Source organism: Melospiza georgiana, chromosome 5, assembly GCF_028018845.1.
Source record: "Melospiza georgiana isolate bMelGeo1 chromosome 5, bMelGeo1.pri, whole genome shotgun sequence".
Taxonomy (NCBI): domain Eukaryota; kingdom Metazoa; phylum Chordata; class Aves; order Passeriformes; family Passerellidae; genus Melospiza; species Melospiza georgiana.
The window spans coordinates 12,574,006-12,598,466 of record NC_080434.1 but is presented as its reverse complement, the minus strand read 5'-3'; the positions used below and the strand labels follow the sequence as shown (position 1 = coordinate 12,598,466).

Below are 24,461 nucleotides of genomic sequence, written 5' to 3'. Positions count from 1 at the left end.
GGAATGTCTCAAACTGTTCAAGTAAGACAAAAATCTGTGAAAAAACTTTTCCTCATAAAGAATCCATTTTTGAACACTCCTCTTTGTTCTTTCAGATTGCTTTCCTTAGCATTAGTCACGAAGAGTGGTTAGTGTGTAAAAGTAGTGACATGCTGATATTGGAAATAAATTGTGCATTTTTCTATATTTCACTGAGTGTCTGGATTGCTACAAAGGGACTATATTTATAAATTTCACTTCCCCTTAGTTGAAAAACCTCCAGTTTTTATCTAAACTACAGAAAACATTTGGTTTCAAACAGATTAGACGAAATAAAACTGTGTTTCTCAGACCTCTTGCAGGAATGAAATTTTAGGAAGAGAAAAAAAAAGAGAAGGAAGAATGATTGGGCTATTGATGACAGCTCTGGGGACCTGGCAGTGTTTTGTGCAGCAGCAGCAGCAGCAGCTTTGCTTGGGGCAGAGCCGTGTCCATGCACACAGCCCAGCCTTTGCCTGCCACAGAGCACATCCCAGCCTGCAAGGCAGCGCTGAGTGTGATCCTGGAAACTTTCATGTGCCTGTGTGCCAGAGAGGGGGAGAGAGGGAGAGCCAAGGCGAGCAGGGAGGAAGGCAGGGAGAGCAGGAGCTCTCCTGACACTCTGCTCAGGGCTCCCAGAGGCAGGCTGTGCGTGCAGCTCTCCGGCTGGCGTGCGCTCAGAAGGACAGCACTCCCTGACTTTATCCACTGAATCCCTGAAGGACAGATATGACACCCAACCGCTGCTTCTACATGCTCCTGCTTTTTGGTACCAAGGGTAAGTGCCCCTGGCTTCCTTTCTTGTTTTGAACATTGCAAAGCAGAGAGCTGATAAACTTCAGGAGCGGATTTCTTTTAAAAACTGTGGTATCTCGTGGCATCTCATGTTATTTTACATTTCTTCGTGTCAATTATTTTTCAATAGAATCAAAGTGCAATGCAGTCTCTCAAGGTTACTAGCTACATGTCAGGATCAGATGTTTTTTGCACTTAATGCCTTGAGTGTTACTATTAATAGTTATGAGCTGAAATTTTAAAATGAGAGAGAGCTTAAACATTGCATAAATACTTGCTGTAAATATTTATTGAAGGTACCTGCAGAACGGACTTTACTCAGATGCCATGAAATCCGCATTTTAGACTCAGTTCAGTAGTCTGAAGTGAGACTGTGCAAGTGCTACTAGAATAGGTAGTTCTCAGAGAGCAGAACGTGTTCAGGTAATGGGAATTTTTAGCATGATAGGCAGTATAACATGCAAGAGGGAGACTGAATTCAATTTTAGTTTTCCTTCAGATGCAAATCACTTCAGTGTGATGAGAGTTACACAAGACACTGCTTACTTTAGCTGTGTTTTCTTCATTTCATTCGAGTGCCCTGTTTGTTAGTGCTTCTCAGGACTTGGTAAAGCTGTCCCTGTGAAGCTGCTGGTGCTGATCTATATGCTGAAAGTTCCTAATGATTATAATTTTCTTTAGTTGTAATTATTATTAACTGCTTTCTATTGCACAACGCCAATATTAAAATAGTGTTTCATTAATTGTGTAGATGAAAATAGCTACTCTTTATAATATGAACAGTTTTGTTAAAATAATAGGAGCAAAAGGTAGAATTCTGTAATCTTTTGTATTGTGCAACAGCTTGTTCTCTTTCCTGTTTTTAAATGAAATAATTTTGTGTTCATGTGTTCATAGGATGCTGCTTAAGATAACATTTGTAAGGGGTTTTGCCCCCACTAGGAGTTTGGGAAATAGAGCTCCATCCACAGCTAGTTTTCCAGTTGCAAAACTCAGTTAAATCAGTGGAAAAACACTAAGCAGTTCCTGTATGGTTTAGAGGAATACATAATTGCAAGCTGCATGCATGAAAAAAGCAGTGATATTAATGTATTTGGAATTAAGAAAGCAACAATAATGATGTAGTATCAAACCTGTGAGCAAGGTCTGCTTTCATATGCACCTGCATTTTCCGTGAGCTATAATTCAATATTTAAAGTAGTACTTCCAGTTATGCAGAATAAAGGCTAAGTGTTTTCAACAAATTAAGCCTTTCACATTATTGTTTTCTATGCCCAAACATTAAAACATAAAATATGTGCCAATTGTTGCTATAATTTCTGCTGTTAAATTCATCTCTGCTATGGAGTTTATTAAACATATTGGAATATGTTTAAGCATACTGCAAAATAGGGTAGCGAGTGAGGACTGTAAATGACTACAAGCCTACTAATTATGATGGCCATTACCTTTTTGGGTTTACACATCATGTATAGGGTATTATAAGAAAACCACATGATTAAAGCACATCCATGCCCAGAGTCTCTGGCACCTGTTAGTGCTCTGTGTTGCACCAAAATCAGCTCCTGTTGCTGTCACATCTCCTCACCTTGCTCAGTGCACTGTTCACAGCTTCACTGCCTTTCAGAGTTTTAGTCAACAATGCAAATTATAACCGCACCTAGAAGCTGACTGATTTCATCTTCTCAATAGACATCAGTTCTGCTCAAGCCTTTAGGCTAGCTGGTATTAAACATTCCTGGAGTAAGGATAGCTGTCCTTAGAAATTAGAATTTTTTGTTACTTTTTCGGTGGATGGCTGCAAGTTCAGCTGTGTCTTGTTGTGGAGGTTTTTATGTTTGGTGCTGGTATTTTTTTTCATTTCTACAAAGTTACATATCCTTCTAATTCTCTTGAAAATAAAATAAGGAGTACATATTGTACAAAAGCTACTAGTTTGATTTACCTGAATCCATTCAAGCTGTGTCCCTTTAGTTTTCCATTCAGCAGCTGAAGTTTTTACTCTCTTCCTTGAGAGTCTTCATTAAATTTTTTATTTTATGTATGAAAAACCTTTCCCTCCAAAATCTAGATAATCAAATTAATTCAAGCAATCGAGCTTTGTACGTACTGGCAACCACCTGAGTATGTTCCCCAGTGGAATACACTGTCCCAGGTAGAGCTTTCTCTGAAAAAAAAACGCATCTGCATCATGGTTTTTGTCCACACAACAGCAGTGGTTACAACATGGAGATAAATAAATTCAGACTCCAGCTGTGGAACTGGCAACACTGGATGTGTAGCCAAGGATGAACTTCTGCCTGGGTGGGTCACCACCCCCCTTGCAAAGCTGGCAGGTCACTTCAGGTGGGTGGCTGGCATTGCTCTGGCTGCTGCTGCATCTTTTCTCTTAGCAAGACACTCAGCTGGAGCTGCTGCAACCTCTGCAGTGCACTGCTGTGCCCCCAGAGTGCCTTTGATTTTCTTTCTGGGGACAAAAGCTATTTTATCCTCCTGGACCTTGGCTAAGTGACAGGACCTCAAACAATTCATTTATCAATCATTAAGCAAAACAGGGGAGTATTAGTATTGAAAAGTATTCAAAGTGAGTTCCAAAAGGGTTTTGGCAGGCTCCTTGTGAAAAACAATTACAACTCTTACAATTTTAACCCTTTATGCTCTGTACCTCTACCTGATGCTTCCAATCCTATTTCTGTTTGTACCTCCAGCTCCTTTAGCCTCCTCCTTCTGTTCTTCCCTCGTGTTTTTTCCATCCTTTACCCTCACTTTAAAGTGCCAAGGACAACTTTCTTTAAACCATCTGAATCTCATTACTTGTTCTGGTACTTCATGCAGGTGACAGCTGTTTTCAAGGCCAAGATCTTTTACACCAAATGCTTTCTGTCAAATGTGGGAAAGAGACAATCCTGAATCCTTCAGAAAATTGCAAGTTTATGATTGTGCTCCTGTTTACATAGTTTGTAACATATTTTAAGATTCCTTCCAGATTTGTAAATAGGAAAGTGAAATTACTTCAGCCTTTGCACAAGCTCAAATAATCATTGTGTAATAATAATATTTGGTTATTTCTTTAATTTAACTTGGGCATTAGTCTGTCTGGCTTTCCTGTAGTTAGAAGAACAATGCGCTTCTTGTGAATCTACGTGTGCATAACATGAAAATCAGTACATTTACAGAAAATCAGGGATTCAAGCTAGATTTCCTGAGGAAAATTTACTCTAGTATCAGTTAGAGGGTAATTAAAATATACAAAATGGTAAAATGAAGCTTTGAAAGTTAGATCTTAGATCCTGTAGCTGCTGCTTGGGCAAGAGTGTTTTCACCTCTTTGTTAACAGCTCCAGGAACTACTCAAGTTGAAAAATTCCGTGTTTATAGCAACTCTACCAGACTTGAACCATTTGCTCTGAAATTTTATGTGCAATCTGTGGACCTTGAGCAAGGAGACAAGCGAAACTTTTCCAAAATTTTTTCTGAATATGAGGAATTGGTACTTTGCCTACGTTGATCAATTTGGATAATCTTGTATTAAGCAAAGCATTTTCTTAAACAGCTCTTTTGAAGTATCTCTCTACAATATCACTGTGCTGAGAGACAATCCTCTGACAGCCATCCCACTAGAGCTGATGAGGCTGCTCAAGCCTGGCTGCAGTAAAGCAAAAATAACCTTTTCTAATAGATGTTACTTGCTGCTAGAGACCAGTGTGACACTCAGAGGATCTGTCACCAGCCATCTCAGCATGAGTTTTCTCCTGAGTGCCATGACTTTGAAGCCATCAAATCAGACTTTGAAATGGCTGGTGCAAGGCTGGGAGGCACAGGGAGCGGAGAGGATCAGGAACTCATAACTGTTGCGTCTGAAAGACAGAGGAGGTGACAATGTATTGGGAAGGACTGGAAAAGGACAACAAAAGCAGGGACAAAAGGGACAGGTAGATGGGACAATGGAACACAGAATTGAGGGGAAAGACTAATGCTACTTAGAAAGGGGAAATGGAAATCAGGAGGATTATTAGTCCAGGAGAGCAGAGACTGAGGAAAGGGATGTAAGAGAGGGAGCCAGCAGGGAACAGAAAGTTAATTAAAGGAGAGGGACAGGGAGTTCTGAGAGAAGGGAGTGAGCATCTGAAGAATGAAGTCAGAGGATGGTGAGATCAGAGCTAGGATTCTGTACAGAAAGAAGGGGATGAGATGATGGGAAGCAGACAAAAAAGGATGGGAGTGAAGCAGCTGGGTTGAGCCTGAGCAGAAAAAGAAGCTGTGCTTGGTAGGGTGAGCTCTGTATTACAAAGCCAGAACGAAGCCCAAAATTGTCCTGTGACTTATTGACTTCTTTCAAAATGTCTCCTCCTGAGTAGCACCTCTGCCCAGAGGTTGGTAATCAGCGCTGTCAGATCACTCTACCCTCCCAAAAACAAAGGTCTGGAGAGCTAAAGGACCTGAACTAGTGATGCAGCATGCTGTCCTGTTATAAAATGCTGGAGGGGATTTCCTCTTCTAATAGTAAATGTTACCTATGTCAGAGAACGTTATTAATTTTGTAAACTCAGTGCTTAGGAATTTAGGCAAGAGACACAATCTTAATTTGTGCTATGTGCCCATGCTGAATTTTCTTCATATTATAACTGCACAAAAACACATGCTTTGTGTCCTGCATTAAAAGGATGAATCAAAAATTATGGTAAGTTATGCTGGCTGCGTGATCCCTCCTTCATTTGCTGTAGAAGATTAAGATAAAATGTGGATGAGGCCGGGGATTACAAAATGAAGGCCATTTCATGAAAGCAACTGAACTCCGCTGTGGAAAACTTTTCCTGTTTTTTGCTCTAAAAGCCTTACAATTGGATAATAATTATATAGCAGATTTTTCTGGCGGTTTTGGTTTGATCATCCTGATGTGGCAGTGTTCATTGCATGGCTGCCACTGACATCTGTAGAAGCTGTGCTCTAAGTACTCTGTGAAACTGACTGATTCAGAAAGTAAAAACCTCAAATTAGCAGAAACCCTTGCCATACATATGTTAATGTCTCAGCTCCCCATCTGAGCAATAATTTCATATTCTAAACTGTGATCTAAGTAATCTCTGAAGACTTAAAAATGGGAAGTATAATTATTGTAGCAGTATAAGGAACTAATTATGAATTTAATATTATAGCTTCTAAGTGGTTAAACTGTAGACTAAAGAGCATGATGCCAGTAATACACTAGAAAACTAATCAAAGCATAGATAAAATGCCTTTAGCAATATATGGAGGTGTGTTATCACAAATGTATGAAATAAAAAGGTCTGGAGTTTGAATTCAGGTGTGGATTGTATGTTGTTAATAAATGGATGTTGTACATAAAGTGGCTGTGGATAAGCAAAGTCTTGCAGAGTCTTGTGCTCACTCCCTGCTGTGTCTCCCCCAATGCTCTTGAGGGATCCAGCATGCAGCTGACTGGTGTGACAGGGCAAGAGAAAGACAGCAGGAAGAAAGACTGACGGGAAAATAAGGGATTGAATGAGTCTAAGGTGGCCTGATGGGGACACCCAGCCCTGGGAGCGCAGGTTGCGTTCATGTCCTGGTGTGAGGGTGAGCTGGCAGTGGGAGGAAGAGCCCAGAGCAGTGACCCTGACCCTGGGGGATCTGTGCATGAGAGATGACTTAGCAGAGCACATCCAGAGAGGATGGTAAATCACCCATCCCCTGTAGCACAGCTCGTTGTGTTCCACCCAGCTGTTCTGTATCAATCCCGAGGCTTTATTTGGTCACAAGGGTTTGTCTCAGTCAAGTCAGTGCTGCCTCCAGAGAAAAGAAAGTGTCAGTATGGCCCTGGGAGTGGGAGAGACTGTGCAGTCACTGAGGCTCAAAGGCATGCACAAGTCTGTCAAAGCAGGTGAACATTCCCTCTTTCTCCTCTGTTCTGCAAAAGAAATAACTGGCTTGACCTGGGAGAAGAGACTTTCCCATCACAGACCTGATTGTCAATGTTATGCTCAACGTAGGGAAGAAGGCATAGTGCTTGGGAGGGTAGAAGTGGTGTTTTTGAACTTAGAAATATATTTTTGCCCTGTTTTTTTAGTTTTGATTTGTTTTTAATAGATAGGAAGAGATCAGCTCTTCTTTGGAGTAGGCTAAGAGCAGAATCCATTAATGAAACTGCCCACATCATAGTTAAGCCAAAATTTGTGTGTATGGGGAAGAAAATGATTAAACTATTGAATTTAAAAGCCACATGATTGAATACCTTGATTAGTCTGGAGTACTTAATAGCAATACAGTTGACAAAGATAATCTGCATTTTTAGAAGTTTTATTTACGAAGGCCCATCTACCATAAAAATAGGCTTCTTGACCTCATTTTTTGGACTCCAATTCCATGTAAAACATGTGAATCAACTGTTATGTAGTCTTAACTAGAAATTATAGACACTGCTTTTCAGACAGGAATTCTTTTCTGGTAATCAAGTAATGCTGCAAACATGCATCCGTAAATCCTGCTTTTTCTTCAGTATGGATTCTCAGCACCATGCAGAGAGAGTACAGTCACTTTCTACTTTTTCCAAAAACATATCAGAAACAGGTATTAAATAGCTGGTTTTTCTGCACCCCTAAGATTTAAATGTCACATGATGTCTTTCTTAAATTGGTTTAGCAAAAATAAAACATCTTTTACATCTTTCAGTTCTATCGCTATTTGGCTAAATTTTCATTTTTTCTTATAAAATCTTTCATTTTCATATGCACTGTTTCACACTATCATTTAACTAGATTGGTTTCTTGGTCTCTAGATTGGCTCCACAGGGCACAGAGCACTCCACTGCTGGCAATGAGAAAACAGTATCAGGGGCAGACACAATCCTCTTTTAGGTTGGATGAAGTGGCATGAAATGAAGAGAAGCAGGAACAGGAACAATTCTATGTGATTTAACCTTCACATAGAATAGACTGTGTGAAGGTTGAATCCACAACAATCCACACAAAAATATTGCTTAGCCAAAGTGCATCCAAAACAGAGCCACATTTCTGAATGTTGTTTCCTGTTATATTTTCTAATTTGGATATACAAACTTCTAAATATGTGCTGCTAATGTGACATTTCTTTATGTACATTAATAAATACATAAAATCTACAAGATATATTTTAAAGATCTATTGCCCTTAATCTGCATGCACATTTTGATACAACCTGCAGAAGAAGGAATAAGTCAGATGTCTGTGGTCATGGGGTCCAACAGCTGGATGCCATGATCTCAGAGGCTTTTTCCAGCCTAAATGAGTCCCCAGTTCTGTGGTTTAACCAGCTCACATTATTCACTTCATGAAGGTCAGAAATCCTATTAACTTGAGATAATTTCTGTTTTATGCACTTAACTGGAGTGTCACAACTTTTAGTGGTGAGTTATGTGTACTCACAGTGGAATACAGCAGAGATTGGAAAACGTGTCATATTTAAATCGAAGCAAAGATTAATGAGTCAGAATCTAACAATAATGCATTTATTTAAGCACATTCTGCAAATTGATTTTTGCAAAATAGCTCTGTGAGGTTTTAGAAACAGATTTTCTAAAATACTTAACTTAAAAACAGAACAACAAAGGGTTCCATATTTTATAACACTTAAGGAGGGTGGAATCTCATAGGGCACAGGGCAGAGCCACTTCCCAAATCTGAACTTGTAGTTCTATATTCTATTTAAATTCTTAATAGTTATAAATGGTTCTTAGTAACAAAGGTATGTGAATTAATAAAATATATCAGACAGTCCTGTCTCCGGCTGACCAAGAAATAATGTATTTTCATTGTTACAAGATTAATCTTGAGCATGCTTCAGAGCTTCACTTCAAATTATGCTGGCTTAGTTCCACTGGAAGAACTATTATTGCAATCCTTTTAGTCTTTACTAAAGCCACAATAAAGGGAGAAAAAAGAAAAAGATAAAAAAACCCAGATTATGTTTCATATTTCAAATACAGCATTAGGGCTCCCCAAACACTTTTTCTCTGTCTGGAGTCTTAGAAAAAGCATAACTGAGATTATTTTTTTAAAGACTTGTTTGGATTGTGTTACTTGGAAGAAGAGGAAAAATAGTGGAATCTGAAATTGTGGCTGATGTCCAGCTTGCTTAGCTCTAGTGCCTCTGTAGCAAAATAAGAGACTAGAGAGCAAAAGAAGACAAAAATAATAGAATCTCCCACTGCCACCCTTCAGGTTCTTTTCCTCAGACTGTTTGGGCTGGCTGTTCTCAAAGCCATTTTTCTATCATCAGCACTGCAAGACACTCATTCTACCATGTTTTTGGGGTTTTGTGGGGTTTTTCCCCCACCACAAGAACATACCAAAGTTGGAATAAATTGCATAACTTAGCTATAACCTCTGTTTTGGGGTGGAGGTGAGAGTGTAAATACTTCACAGGAAAAAAATGGAGGACAGGCTTGCCCTTTTTGACAGAAGAAAAGTTAGGCAATTGTTTATGATCTTTTAGGTGGTTTCTGCCTTGAGGACAAGTTAATGATACCCAGATAATTCTTTTCTGTTCTGTTCTTTTGCAAAATAATGTATTCCTACAATCTGAATATCAGCAAGTAATTTCATGTTCATTGCCTCTCTAGTTTCATTCCCCTTTCTCATTGCAGCTCTCTCTTAAGGCTTTGCTGCAAGTACTTTCTGTCTGATCTGCTGGATTTCTTTTTACTTCCATGCATGAATGCACATGTACACAAACTTCCTCCTGTATATGACATTGTGTCATGAAGTCACTTAAATCTGCCTTTTGTTTATGGAAACTTAAGAGAAATATTACAAATGTCTGTTGTTTGTAATTTAAATAATTTAGTTTTCACTAGTCAGTCTTTCACTTTTGCTTACTTTACGCATGGTTGACTGGATTAACTCGCTGAAAGCAGCAAGTCAGAAATTAATTTCCTTGTAGTAATCTCTAACTACTGTCCTTACATACTGAAATTCAGAATTATCTAGATGAGGTGAATGATTGTTGCTTGAGGGACACTAATTTATTGATAAACATCTGTCCTTAATTTTTTTTGATAAAGTATATTTTGGATTATTAGATTGCTCAGATTTTAAAATATAAAGAACAGTCATTAGCATACTACTATGTTATAACATACAAAAATAATTTTAAGTTACCTGGCAAATACTGCAGTAGAAGAAACCTTTTACCCTAGGATTACAAAATTTCAGAAATGCCATTCCAGGTATGAAACTTTTGTAATTTTGTTTTTTTTATTACATGTGTTTAAATTGTTACCTCATAAATGCTGCTTTTCAAATGAGAGGGAAAAAACTACTTACAACAAACTTCTTTTCTCTTTGGAGCTCAAAGAACCAGGCCAAACACACTCAATAGTGGTCGTGAGAAAGAATTATCTCCTGGGAGAGCAGTTTCCTTTATTTTGATGGCTAACCCTTCCCTTTCCTGGCCTTCCAGGTGGGATGCTACTCACAAGTACAGTGTATTTAACACATTTGGATTGGGTCCTTCAGTTCTACTCAATACCTGGCACCATTTGAACAAAACCCCAGTGTTTCCATGGCCAGCTTTCAACCCAATATTGCCCTGCTGTGAAAGAGAAATTGGTGAAATTGAGGAGTAACGCTGAGGCAAAAATCACAGGGGCAAAAGGAAGCTTACTTTGATGTATTTTCTGTTGGAAAATCATGTCAGAATATGGAGCTAGAACTTTTTTCTAAAAAGAAATAATAGTCAGATATCGTTTAAATTCTGTTTATTTGGGGAGAGAAAGAAGAGGGGAAGTGGAGCAATAAAAAGGTTTGGCCCTGTTCATTAATTTGTGTCTTTGTTAGGTATTATACTGAACTCTCATCCTTTGGAAAAGCCCTAAAAAATTTGAGAGTTTGGATTGAACTTATTTTACTTAATATTGAGGCTTTTAGAGGTATTATCTCTTTCAGTTCTTTATGCACTTATTCTAAGTTCTGTGCAATCAGAACAAAACAACACGTTACTGAAAGGTATAAAAGCCAACTGCTGTGGCAATGTGCCATGTCACCAGTCTGAGTTGTTCTACTGGCAGTTTACAGCCCTGGAGTGGATTTATCTGGCAGTTAGACAGCAAGGACCCTCCAACCCTATAACTGCATTCATTAGACTGAATTATCTGTGGCATAACTGATAACTAGTGATGTTGTTGTGAGATTGGAGGTGCTATTTTCAAAAAAGATAGCACAAATTTTCTGGTTTGGAAAATGCTTCTGAAATTAAAGCATTGTGTAATCCACAGCAAGGCATGAAGGTACTTTATGAAATTAAAATCCAGGATAATTACCAGATTGGTGTGCAAGAGTCATTATATATGCATCATTTTTGCTAAAATCCATTTCACTATATTGTATTTAATGGAAGCAAATATAAACTTAGTTGTGTAGTTCAAGTACTACACATTCCTAGAGTGACATCTAATGTAGTTTGCTAAAGATAAATGTCATGCAATAAAACTGAAAGTGTATTTCTGGTTGCAAAGGTAATAGCTAAATATTCAAAACAATTTCTAGTGTTTTAGAAATGAATCTGTCATACTGATAATAAATGACACGGTGTCACTTGCACCCAGTCAAACCTAGAATTAAAAACACAATGCATATGCAATAAATACATACATTTAGAAAATGTTATGGACTTCAGGGCTGGAAAACTACCAAAGCAGAGGCACAAATTACAGAAAAGGCATTGCAGTGATAGCAGTTTGATTGCACTTCTCTGAGCGCCCTGTACATATATTTAAATCCTTTAAGCCACAGACACTTTGTCTCAAGGATTAATGCCAAAGAATCTATTGCCACTAGACCAAGGTTTATTTTGATATACAAATTTTGCCCAGGGTGTTACCCCAAGTGTGTGTACATTAACAGCACTAAAGTACAAGTGTATAAACTCTGTTTTGTTCTTGTATGAATCTGGAATCTATTTTCAATATGCTATTTATGGAAAGTTTAAATTTTAGTTTTATTGACATTTAATAATATGAGAATCCTGTTACATTTTCCCAGATATCACTAGAAAGCTTTTCCTAAAAGAAAATTTTAGGAGAGTCTTTATAAAATTACTTGAAGAAAAAAAGCACTCTCACCAATAAATCCATAATATGATAAATGAAATTATGCAGAAGTTAATTTTTATTTCTATCCTTAAACATGATGGACTAACTTCATCCTTGTCTCGGTAATATATTACTCAAAAATGCCATATTTAGTGGGAAAAAAGCTGAAAATTCTGAACAAAACCAGGAAAATTAATCTAAGAATTAACTCCATCTCTTCATTCACTTCTACATATTGTTGTAATGGTCAAATTCAGACAACAAATTTTTTTTAAAAAATATCTTTTTAGGTTGTATCTTCTTTTTTGTCATTTGGTAATTCAGATACATCTGATCAAAGCTGATCACTCACTAGTCACTTCTATTCTTTCTTAATAATTAATTAAACATCATGTAAGGTTAAATAATTCATAGTTGTAAACTTTTATAACCTTGTTCTGATGATTCATCTTTACAAATGAAGGTAAGAGGCCTATGAGACCTGTTCTATGTTATGTTAAAGGTTTTTCAAAACCATTTCACATGCCCTTAATACACCATTCAGCAGAACAGGATATTTTTTAATCAACTGTCAGCTTGAAGTATTCAAGCTAGCACAAAAATTACAGGTGAAATTGATTTTAACTTCAATATTTTCTGAGTTGATTCTGTTTTATTAGAACAGAACGTTCTGTATCAAAGCAAGAATATTTTCAGTGTTTTGTTTCCCCAGTCTATCTTCCACTGTGTCTAGAAGTACAGCAACTAAAAAAAGTTATGTAAGAGTGTAAAAGTGCCACTGGTTTTGCATGAGTGCATTTGAAGAACTTGGGCTTCTGTAGGTAAAATAATTTTCCATCAGAAAAATGGAAAAATACAGGATGGATTCTTCAGTACCATAATCACTCCTCAGTTCTTGGCATCTAAGGAGCCTTTTAAAAAAGCAATTGGATTTCCTCAACACTTTTGAAGTGCTAACTCACTTAAAGTGAGGAAAAACAAGTTAGCTTATTTGGCTGATGGAACTCACGAGTCATTTTGGATTCATGACACTGGACTTCATGCTATTCAAATTCTTGAAAACACATAAATATTTTCCTGGTATTACGATATGCCTTTATTTAAACCTATATGAGGCACAGTTGAGACTGGTGTGACTAGGGGGTACCAAGCAGTGAGTAATGCCTTTGGATGGTTTCAGTGCTCATGGCTCAGTCCCATCAGCCCAGAGCTGTTCCCTTTACGGAGTCATCCTCACTTCTTTTACGGAACCTCCAAGTGTTAAGTCTGTGTTCTTATAGTGCGCGTGTGCCTTGTTTGGTTTCTCAAACAGCACTTGTGACCCAACCCCTGTATTTCAAAGAATGCACAAAACTAGCAAGCCTAATTAATCAATTCAGTTGGAAGCCAAGCCATGTTGTCCTGGGAACATCTTGTTCTTGGCTTTCCCAAATGCGTTCCTTCTTTCGATTTCATTTTATGACTGTTTAAAGAGGGGCTGTCATGTTCTCTTCCCAGTGATTCTGCATCCATGCTACAGAGTTAAAAGCCTTATCATATATACTAGATGACAACCCAACTCATGCTTATTCCTTTAGCAAAGGGAAGCAGGGTTAACTCAGTCAGGTATTTAAAGACAAACAGTGAAAATTTTCCACCTTCTTCCTCACTGCACGCGACTTACAGCAATAAGCATCTCAAAGCAGCCAGTCCGGACAAGCTTAAAAAGTGCACAACAGAAATTCTTCTTTTATTTTTGAAAATTTGAGATTAATCTGGGGGATTTCAGGGAACCCTAAATACACAATAGTCAGAAATATTTAATTTGCAGTATCATTAACATGCTGCTAAGTAGAACATTTTTCTGTATTGAGACAAGTGTCAGAAAGAAGTTCTTTGCCGTTTTGCTGTCTGTACTGATACCAGCTCACCTATTTCTTTCCTCTTTCTCTTAAAACATTGCAAATATTTTAATATTTATGCTTAATGTTATGAGAAGAAATTTTCTGGAGCAGAATAGCTGAAATGTCTGCAATTATCTCTATGTCACAGGAAGCGGGAGATGATTTTCTCTACGAGGTATATAAAGAAGAGGCTCTTTTACTTGGTATCTGTAAAAGCAAACCTGATAAGCAAGTCTGTCATGGGTTTATCACTTTTCATCTTTCAGCTGCCAAAAAAAAAGAAAATCATGATACAAGAAGAGTGGTTCAATTTTTTCATAGTGGAAAATCAATCAAATGTAGAAAAGCCAACAACTTTAATACCACATCACAAAGATAGAGTGATAGATCATTATCTTGTCATGGTGAACTCCAATGTCAGTAAAGTCTGTATTTGCAAAACAATAATCATAATTTTTAATTGCTGTTGTTGCATTGCTATCTTTATTTTCCTCACATAAAAGACCAAAGTTTAATTTCCTCAATCTGAAAATAATTGTTTGAATATTATCTAGCATTTTACAACAATTTTTACTGTCGCATTTTACAACAATTTTTACTGTCTTATCTTCTGTCTTACCTTCATCAGCTTTACCAAATATTTCCCCAGAGAACTGGGGGCTTTTCCAGACATAAATCTCCTGCAATCAGCAGAGTCCAAACTTCTGTCTTTTTTTGCATAAACAAAGTGATGTTAACAAGTCAGTGGACAAAGACCAGTGCTTTCACTGATTTTATAACTGGGATGAAGTTGTTGAGTTTTGAAGCTGTGTTGTCTCCTTTCCCAGGCAGATATTTACACGCCAGGGTAATCCAACATAGCACAAATGAATAATGCAGAGATTCAGAATAGATATCATTGAGGCTATAAATGTACTGAGAATTCAAAACATTGAACATCATGAGGCACTTATTCTTTGTGGTAAAGTACAGATTTCTAAAATGCAGCAGCAAATTCATTATTAGTTCAGGGATTAATATTATTTGAATAATTAATAATTTTTGGAACATGCTGTGAAATTCCATTGAATGCTAGTGTGAGAAGATAAATTCTTTCATTTGAAATTCAAATTGCATGGAGATCAGCCCCTTTAAGCACAAGGTTCAGATCAGTCTAAATATGTCTCTAGCATGTAGGATAAAAAGCTTGACAAAATGTGAGAGGTTTTTTGATGGTCTCTTTGGGATGTTTTCATTTATGGTGGTTTTTTCCATGCAGATGTCTCTTACCAATGGTTTGGTAGGTACCCAGATTGTAACAGGTAATTATTGCTCTTAAGGGAGCCTCAGTTGCCTGCTCAGCTTTGTGCTAAAAAAGACACTCAAGACACCAAGTAGTACATATACACTGTTTGCTTAACAGTATGCCTACATAAGCTTTTCTTGCTACTTCTTTTTGGGTGGAACAAGTTAACCATAATGTTCTCAATACAAGCAGAGAGCAGCAGAGAAATTTATGAACGACATGCAAGTGTGAATTCACCCTGTGATTAGGATGTAGCTTTATTTTTGGTACCCATACATAAAAGCCTTAAGGAGCTGATGATCTTTGAGTAATTGCATGGGTTATGTACTTGTGGATAAAAGAAAATCAACTTTTCTAAATCATTCAGTGGTGATTAGGTGGAATATAAGAATTTCTATGCAGGATGCTTCTGTCAGCAAGGATAATTCTGTACATACAGAGGATACTTATCTCCGTTTTCTGCAGCTACAGCTCTTACATTCCAATTTTTCAGAGTTTTAAACATTGTCAAGGGCTTAACTGGAAGTTCTTCTGGAAGGGATTTTTTGTGAATCTGAAGTAATTGATTGAATTTCAGGTGATTTCTCTTAGTTCAAGAGAAAAATGAGTGCAAAAAATTAGACATTTTCCAAGAAGATTCCTTGTTAATCTGGGAAAGTTGTGTGAAAGATTTATACTTTGTCTTTGCAAATAGCCTGGAAAAATAATTGCATGTTTCAGAATTAGCAGTTTACTGTCTGAACGAGCATCAGATCACAGTTAATAAAGTTTTTAGAGAGTATCTGAAGTGCTCTAAGATCGCAATGAAATTTTAAATAAAATCTGTATTTGATTTTTGGAGTTTTTTGTAACAGTATGCATTAAGTCAAATGGTAGCTCTAAGAAAAAGTTATACTCCTTTTTGAAAGTACTTCAGAAATTAAATTAGCAGGGCCTTGCAGAAGGGTACTAGGTAGGTTTAGAGAAGCTTTGGAAGTGAAAAACACTGGAAAGTGTTCTGTCCTGATGATGCTTTTCTCCATTTCCAACGTATTGTGGGCTGAACAAATTTAATTCTAGTGTAATTTTAAACCCTCTCCATAGTATGCTCTTGGGAAGTTGGTCTTGTACAAGAAGAAATCTGACTTGGCATCCTGCAATCCATTACAGAAGCAGTAGTTAAGTCACTCTTTTTTGGAAAAAAATGGTGATGGCAGAATTTGTCCCTCAGGTGCACTGGTGGGACTGGTTAGGCATCGTGCATCTGCAGATGTGGGTGATTGCAGCTTCTGCAGCACAGGGAACTGAATAACAGAGGGCAGGCAGAGTCCTCCAGCCACTCTGGCTGTCTCTCATCAGCATCTCTCTACCTTTCCCCTCAGCACTGCTTTAATGAAGTCCTGTGTTCTCTGAAATTCCTTCCTACAGAGCACAGGCTCAGCAGAACAGCGCCTGTGTGTCTAAACTTCACACTGATATATTCTGGCCAATATCTCCACAGTTTTTTGGATCAGACTGACAGCTCTTCTGAAGGATTCATAACTGGCCCCTTCATGATGTCTTACTAAGTTTTCAGCAAAACTCTGTCATGGATTTCATCTTAGTTTCCTTGTTTTTTGATCCTTGATCCATTTACACCAAGTAGTTTCTTTAAAATTGGAATATAATCAAACATATATAGATATGACTTAGTATAAAGGAGCTTATCTATCTGGATCTAAAATTTCAGCACAAATCAATGTCATAGAATGGTTTGGGTTGGAAGAGACTCTAAAGATTATCTAACTCCAACCACCCTTCCAAAGGCAGGAATAGCTGTAGCTTATCTTGAATATCGTTATAGTAAATAGTGAAAAAATCCTTTAAAATGGTAGCCTTAGGTCATTAGTCTTGTATAATTAACATTTTGATCTTATTCTGAGGAAGAATAGGGAGAAATTACCTGTTTGCTTTATATCAAATGGAATTTTAATTAGCTAACAATATAGAAGATTTTTGCCAAGTTTAACAAGTACTTCATATCCTGGTTTTAATTTCATGTCCAACAAATTAATACACTTTTGTTGCTTTATATTCACATTCAAATGTAAATGAGTACTTAGAAAGGCGTAGTATCAAATACCTTTAAACACACCACAAAATAAACGTATTTTTTCTGTTCCTATTTAGTCATCTGTGACTCTTTGGAAGACCATGTTTCTGGAGCTGGCACCAGGTGCCCCCTGGGCTACTTTCCATGTGGCAATATCACAAAGTGCTTGCCCCAGCAGCTGCACTGTAATGGTGAGGATGACTGCGGGAATCGGGCTGACGAAGACAACTGCGGTGAGTGGCTGTGGCTGTGCCTTGTCCCTGGCGCCTGTAGTCACTGAAACCCAGGCAGTGCTCACACCCAACAGGAGCCTGTGCAGGGCCAGCAGTAGGAAAGTTACATGCTTTGCAGAGGGTGCAGCAGGTCTGCCTTAGCTGATAAAGCCACCCTCCTTCTCTAGCAAACCATTTGCTAGGGAAAGAAGAGTGAGCCACATTTTTCTTTGTATATGGTATCAGTTATCAGTATCCAATTTTTTCCCTGCTTTGAGCTTCTTTGTACATGTCATTTTGATGTCTACAAATGGATGTATGTGATCTCTCAAAGAGTGTTAGATGAGGAGTGTTAGATGTGTGCTCCAACAGAATATATGAAAAGCTTTATGTGACTTAATGAAGGAAATAGAATTTAGAAGAATTTTCAAGGTTTTACAGTAATTATTTATGCCCTAATTTGGGAGAAACATGTGCTTCTGTAAGTGTATTGTGCACGCTGCACTACCAGCAGGCTTTGGTGGTTGGGAATGTGAAAATCCCAGGGTGTACACATAGTCAGGTCTCTTGTGCTTGCTGTTTTGATCCTTGTCACTCCTCGCCCCTCTGGATGGTAGCTGTGATCTTGCCTTGGCTTGTGGGCTCTGGCTTTACCTCTACTGCAAACCAGGAAGGGCTTTGCATGGGCACTCATCTTTCCACGCTGCTTCTTTGTGAGCATGGTCCTGGCATAGCTCTTGTCCATGCTGAGCAGCATCTCCCATGCCGTGTTTGGACACAGCTCAGAGGTGGCACAGCCCTGGGATAGTCTGGAAAGGGGCCTCTGTGTTGTGTGAGGAGAGAGCTTCACCATTTGGTTGTGAGCTAAGACCACAGGGAGAGAAAATGGACCCTAGCACATTTTATTTACTGCTACTGTCACCTTACTTACAGCCTGGATATTTCAGAGGTGCTCTCCAGAGCTGCTGATCCATGGCAGATGGGGGAAGCAGGCTTGCTACTCCTTGGTAGTTTTCCTGTAGCCATGGAGGACAGCCAGGTGCACCATGCCCTGCCCCACACTCTGCTTCCAGCCCCCAGGGCCGAGCAGCTGAACTGTTTGTCTGTCTCAGACAGGCATGTCTGGCATCCAGGCCATCAGATCTGGGAGGGAGGACTGCAAAGAATTAAAATATTAAGTGAAAATTCCATGCTATCTATACTGAAAGAAATTTTGTGAAAGAAATTTCAAACAAAATATGGTAAAAGTATCTTTCACCAGCACTCTCAGTAAAGTCAATGAGGTTTTGAAAGTAGTTGTTGTCATTGCATGTGAAGCTGATTTGTGTACCTATGTGAAGTATCTTTTCATTATACCTATGCAATTTCAGGGTCTTACTCCATATGAAAATTATTTTAAATTCTAATCCCATATAATGAACCTGCACCATTTTGTAGTTTTATACCATTCGTTGGTGCTATATACCTAGTTTCTGTTGTAAATAATCAAAGTCCTGAACGAAAATTGCTTGCTCTGTTTTTTCTTTAGTCATCTTGACCTACAGCAGCAGGAATTGCCAATGATGATGCCCTCTCATGTTTAAGAGGTCCAAGGACGATAAACAGTTGCTTTATCCATATTTCTTTTCTGTATAATACCACAAACTCTATTGTACAAGGACTTGCTGAAAGATACAGCTTAATATGATAATAATTAGGATATATACAGTTTTGTAATGGGAGTTACAAGACAGTATAGGATCATAGAATTTTTTAGGTAGGAAAAGAAATTTAAGATCATTGAGACCATTAATCAAAGAGCTCTTTGCATCTCATCTTATTACTAACACAGAACTGAGGTATTCTTAGATTATGAATAACCAATTTCAAAAATTCAATTAGAAGTAACATGGGTTGTCAGTGAGCAGGGAGAGTGCTGCGAGTGATTTAATACTGAACCCTGAAGCAATGCATAAAAAAGTCCTTAGTAGTGCCTTAGTGTTCTTCTATAGAAATGAACATACAAAATAATTCAGCTGTGATATTGAATCCTCTTCTGTGTATTGTAATTCAAGAATGAGCTAGCCTTGATTTTTGAAAACCTAAATTACAAAAGATGAGGAGTCATTGTTTGGATCTACAGGGAAAAACTATGCTGCTCATGTTTTTCTCATATCTTGACCTCCTCTTCTCATTTAGAAATGCATTAGTGTAATATGCAGCAGGAATGTTTTCTCAAAAATTGATATTGCAGTCATACTTTGTTGTACAGTTAAAAAGTCTCTTCCTTCTCTGAGTATAGGGAATGTTCTGAGGAGATTTTCTGCAATGACTCCACACATGGGAAGTGGGGAGATCTTTTTGGGGTAACTCTGGTTTTGATTATTCATCTCGCTTAAAATACAAGAAAAGAGGCCTCAATGTTCCTGAGACAGAAAAACCAGATGTCTTTTCTTTGTCCCCTGCCATTCCTAGGATCACTTCAGGATGCCTGTCTCATGCCAGCAGTTATATCTGGCTTCTCTCCCCATTTTTTTTTAAATTTACAACTTGTTTTCAGTTAAAGTCATTGGTCTCGGTTACAGAAAAGAAATTAAAACTAAAATTATGCCAGTGTAGCAATTGTTTCATTCAGTGCCATAGAAATTTTAATCTTATGTATGAGGTATTCTAATTAAATAACTCAGCTTCTCAATTCCTGAGCACTTTTGCATCAATGTGGGGAACTTGGAGGTGACCAGTCTACAGGATTCAACCCAACAAGTGTGGGAGGCAAAAAAATCTATGAAGACCCTCAAAGCAGTTCAAAAACGCCCCTCTTTTTTTTCATTTTTCATTCTTAGTGCATATATTTCAAACAAAGCTAGGTAAACCATTTCACTAACAGCAATGGTAAAGCACTATCTTAAGTCTATAGTAAAAGCAGCTGTATAGCATGGAAACACAAAGCAAAATTTGTCATTAGGTGTTTCACTCCAACTGTCTTGTAGTGGTTCCTTTCTTCTGTTAGTGAACAAATTTGTCTCATTCCCCATTTTATTTCTATAAGGAAATTATAGTTGTAAATCTTTGTAAGATTATATTTGTAAGAAATTATTGTTGTAAGAAATTGCTGCTGTAGTCCCTGAGATTATTTGCAGTATCAGTCTTGTTTCAGGCACTGTGTGCCTCGTAACAGCAAAACATGATTATGAATATTTCAAACTAAACCAAATCCACGCTGAGACATGTGTTTTCAAATGTGCTGTGATCACTGCTCATTATCCAGTTTAGGCACACAAAGATTGGCTTTGTGGTGCCTCCTTCAATTCTGCTTCCTCTTTCACTTCCACCCTCCTTTCCACTTCCAAATAGTAAACATTAAAATAAGGTCCAGAGTAGTGAAGATCTCAAATTAGGATCAAAGGTAGAGTTGGGAACAGACTCAGAGTGCTGTGTTAGTGCTTAACCTCAGGGTGTGGATATCCTAGCTCTTCTTCAGCATTTCTTCCACTTCTGGAAAGGAATGAATTATAGCTGATATTTCACACTAGAGTGAAGCCACTTATCTTTGAAAATTCATGCCTTTGCCACTTAGCATGCTTTCCAAAATCAATAAGATACTGTGTGCTATACCCTAATGGGGAAGAGCTTGAGGCAATGTAGTAAACTGCAATAAGAGGAGGCAGCTGGCAATTTATCCCTGCAGTGATGGGAGGCTCTGCTTGAACTATGGCTAGATAACCTTAAATGTGCATGGAAAATGTAATGTCACCTTTTGAACTCGAAAACATAGTCCACCAAGAGGAAGCAAGCATCTCAGCAGATCTGTCATGAAAATAATATTTTTAAATAAAAATAGTTTAAAGTTTTGTAATTTGTCATAAAACTTATGGTTTTGAGGAATTTCCTTTTATAGGCTCGAGAGAGCAGTAAATTTTACTCTGCTGTCCTGCTCCATGCTCATCCTTGCTGAAGTACCCAGTTCTTAATTAGGCTGAGGACATTGTGAGGCAATTTAGCCTCTATCATGTTTCATTTGGAGTCATTTTTGCATCTATTTGCAAAATTCAAAATGTGTAGGGAAATAAGGGATAGCAATTTCAGCATCCTTCTGCGCCCAAGCTTGTTTAAAGATGAAGTTGGCAAAGCAGAGCAGATATTGTTTAGATCTAGTATCTTTGATTTCAAACATAATGGCTTCAGCCTGATTTTACAGGGCAGAGCTTTTCCCATTTATTTACAGCTGGGAGGTTTGAATCTGTGGCTACTTGGCATTTATAGACGGGGGTTAGAAGTTCTGTTGACTGCATTGCTTTTTAAACCTGGGCAAGGATAAATAGGTATAATCACAAATTCTGCTCACATCATGCCGTGGCAGTGTTGACATGGAAATTGTTCCTAAAATAAGTAACAAATACTTCTTGCACTGAAGACACTACTGCTGCAATATGACTGTTAATGCAGTCTAAACAATCTCTAGGCAAACTCTGTGATGTCCAGTGGCATGTTAAACATGCCAGATATGTATTCCCAAGCACAAATTCATGGAAAGAAGAGTTTTGAGATCTCTGCCTTCACAGTGATGTTTAATGATGAAACAAAAACAAAGCTAACAATAGATAAAAGTAACAGTTGATTAATACAAAGCAAAAATAACAGAACAACGATACTTATGATGCAGATTTGCAGTGAGCCTAAGTGTTTTTTCTCATTACAAGATGTGTGCTTCTTTTGATGAACAATCTTGACACACAAAATATTGGGAAAAAAAAGAAAAGTTAATCATAACATAGATGTACTCCATGCATTTGGAAGAAGACAGCTAACCCTGCCAGTAATGATCCATGGATATTTCTGTTTTCAAAATATCTAGAATAGCTTTAGACACAAAAACGTTCTTTCATATGCTCCTAATTAAATATTTAAATTTTAAATCTTACACTTTTTTCTTTTTTTTTTAATTCTCTGATGTTTTTTTCCTAGATAAGAGTCAGCTTTCCCTGACTAAAATTGTCCTACTATTGATTGCAGTGATAAAAGAGTGAAGTTCTCAATCAAACAACTTTTGTGTAATTATCTCTGCTGGATACAACACTGGGTCAGTTGCCATTTTGTAGTCATAACATACTAATTAAAAATTAGTATGCAAAAATTCTAAATGCAGGTAAATTTTGAACCAGTGAAAGACTGAATAGATGCTTTTCCTGCCTGATTTTCTAAGAAATTTGTTGCAATATTTTTTCTCACATTACATATATTCTGCTTGGTGGTCAGCGCAATTTGATCTTCAGAACTGTAAATTAGCTCTGCTGTTAATATGATGCCAGTTTTGGGGGAGAAGCCTCCCAGTAAATTGCAGTAAACGTTACCTTCAGTTTCTTGTTTCAAAACCACCCATCGACTGTCAAATTTAGTTTGGGGAAATTATAGAAACAAAATCAGAGTTCAAAAGTTACTGGGCTTTCCTCTGGACTTTACATCCTACCTGGTCAATTTGAAAACATATTTTATATGTCTGGAATATTGAGATTAATCCCTATTGCTCTGTCACTAATATAATTAATACTATGTGTCAGCATCCTGTAGCTACAGGTTCTGAAAATCCCTTGTATGTAAAGTAAAGCTGGACTCATTCCTTTATAATTAATCCTACTTTCAGATTTAAAAGTTTTTTTCCTAACTTCCATTAGGGTTTGGTAGCACACAAACATGCAGTTTAAATCTATACAGTTATTGGATTTGTTATGTTCTGTTCTAATTTAAGATGCAAACAGTATGACTGATGTGATATCTTCATTCACAACACCTGGCCGATGAAGCAAAGCCAAGCCCAGGGAGAACTGGCCTGGACTGACTCCACTGAAATCAACAGAGAGATTCCCACTGTCTTCAGTGAGCAAAGAATCATAACTTACCTAAATTAGGAAACTAATAAAATGCTCATATGTATGGAAAACCCAGTCTTTGTTATTCATATGCAAGCCTTCCTCAATAGATCTGGGAAAGATTAGAAGCACTGTGATAGCAGTGGGGTTTTTTCCTTTAGATGAAGAAATCTAGGTTGTGCAACCTGTCACAGAAATAATATAGGTATATTATTATATACCTTTATATATTATTATACATATATATAATTATTATAATAAAGATTATAATCTATATTATTATAATATAGATTATTATATTATACAGGTATAATATACAGTCTCTTCCCATGCAGTCTGTGATATATAGATTCCATGAATAAAGGCCTCAATCCTTTTTATCTCAAAATTAATTGGTTGAGGAAGTACAGATTATTCTTCGTTTAAAATTAGTGTTACTGTCCTATCACACTAGTGAATAGCTCTTATGCTCCATCTCAGAACTGGTTGTTAATATAGGCTCTTCATTTATTACTAATAAATCTCTAGAGGAAGTCCTTATGTGCAAGTAACACAGGTATAAGTCCTACTTATAGTAAAAAGTATTTTGATGTAAGAATTGTAAAAAATGCAAGCACCAGCATTCTTATTATTTTCAAAATAAAAATCACACATATTGGCCCTAATCCCTTGCCCCTCTGCAAACCAGACTGTTTTGCCATGAATAAGACCTTATAAAACAGCAATTATTATTACACATTTGGCTACTCTTTACATAAAAGCAATAATAAAAGGGAGAATGGAAGAAAAAATGCACTAGTGTTTAAATCTATCTTTTTTGTGAGCAGTATCTTTAATTATGTAGAGCAGTTAATGGAACAAAGTAGCCTGAGCTATTTTGAGAGCACAAATTTCCTCAGTGGTTAAAAATTTGGCTTCTGGACAATTTTGCTGATAGTTCTGTAAAACTGTGTTTTTGGCAGCTAGGCAATGGTTGCAGTGTGTCTGCATTTGTTTTTTAATCACAGTGTCATAGCCACATTTTTCCAGTCTAGTGAAGCAAGAACAGGCATGCAGATTTAATTTGTTTCTGACTCCAGAGGAGTTTTTTGCTGGCTAAATGTATTTACTATTGTGTTGCTCTCAGCCCCAAGAGTTCCCTGAACAAAGGACAACGTTCCGCTCCCCAGCTGTAAATTCACTTTTAGACGTTCATCACACACAGAGGTTTCCTAAAGAACTGGGGCAGGGAGTGGCTGTTTGAAGTCTTGCACCTATTTGCCTCTAAAAACACAGACCTCATCTGTTACT

At 37.5% G+C, this 24,461-nt stretch overlaps 1 protein-coding gene across 1 annotated transcript in view; it reads left to right on the top strand.

The window, feature by feature from the left end:
* The first annotated feature begins 712 nt into the window (after positions 1 to 712).
* Positions 713 to 24,461, top strand: part of RXFP1 (relaxin family peptide receptor 1) — a 48,109-nt gene continuing 24,360 nt past the window's right edge. Inside the window, exons 1-2 of the mRNA XM_058024982.1 lie at positions 713 to 796; positions 17,191 to 17,346. Coding sequence (XP_057880965.1) covers positions 748 to 796; positions 17,191 to 17,346 — 205 coding nt within the window. The 5' untranslated portion in view covers positions 713 to 747. The remainder of the gene's footprint in view (positions 797 to 17,190; positions 17,347 to 24,461) is intronic.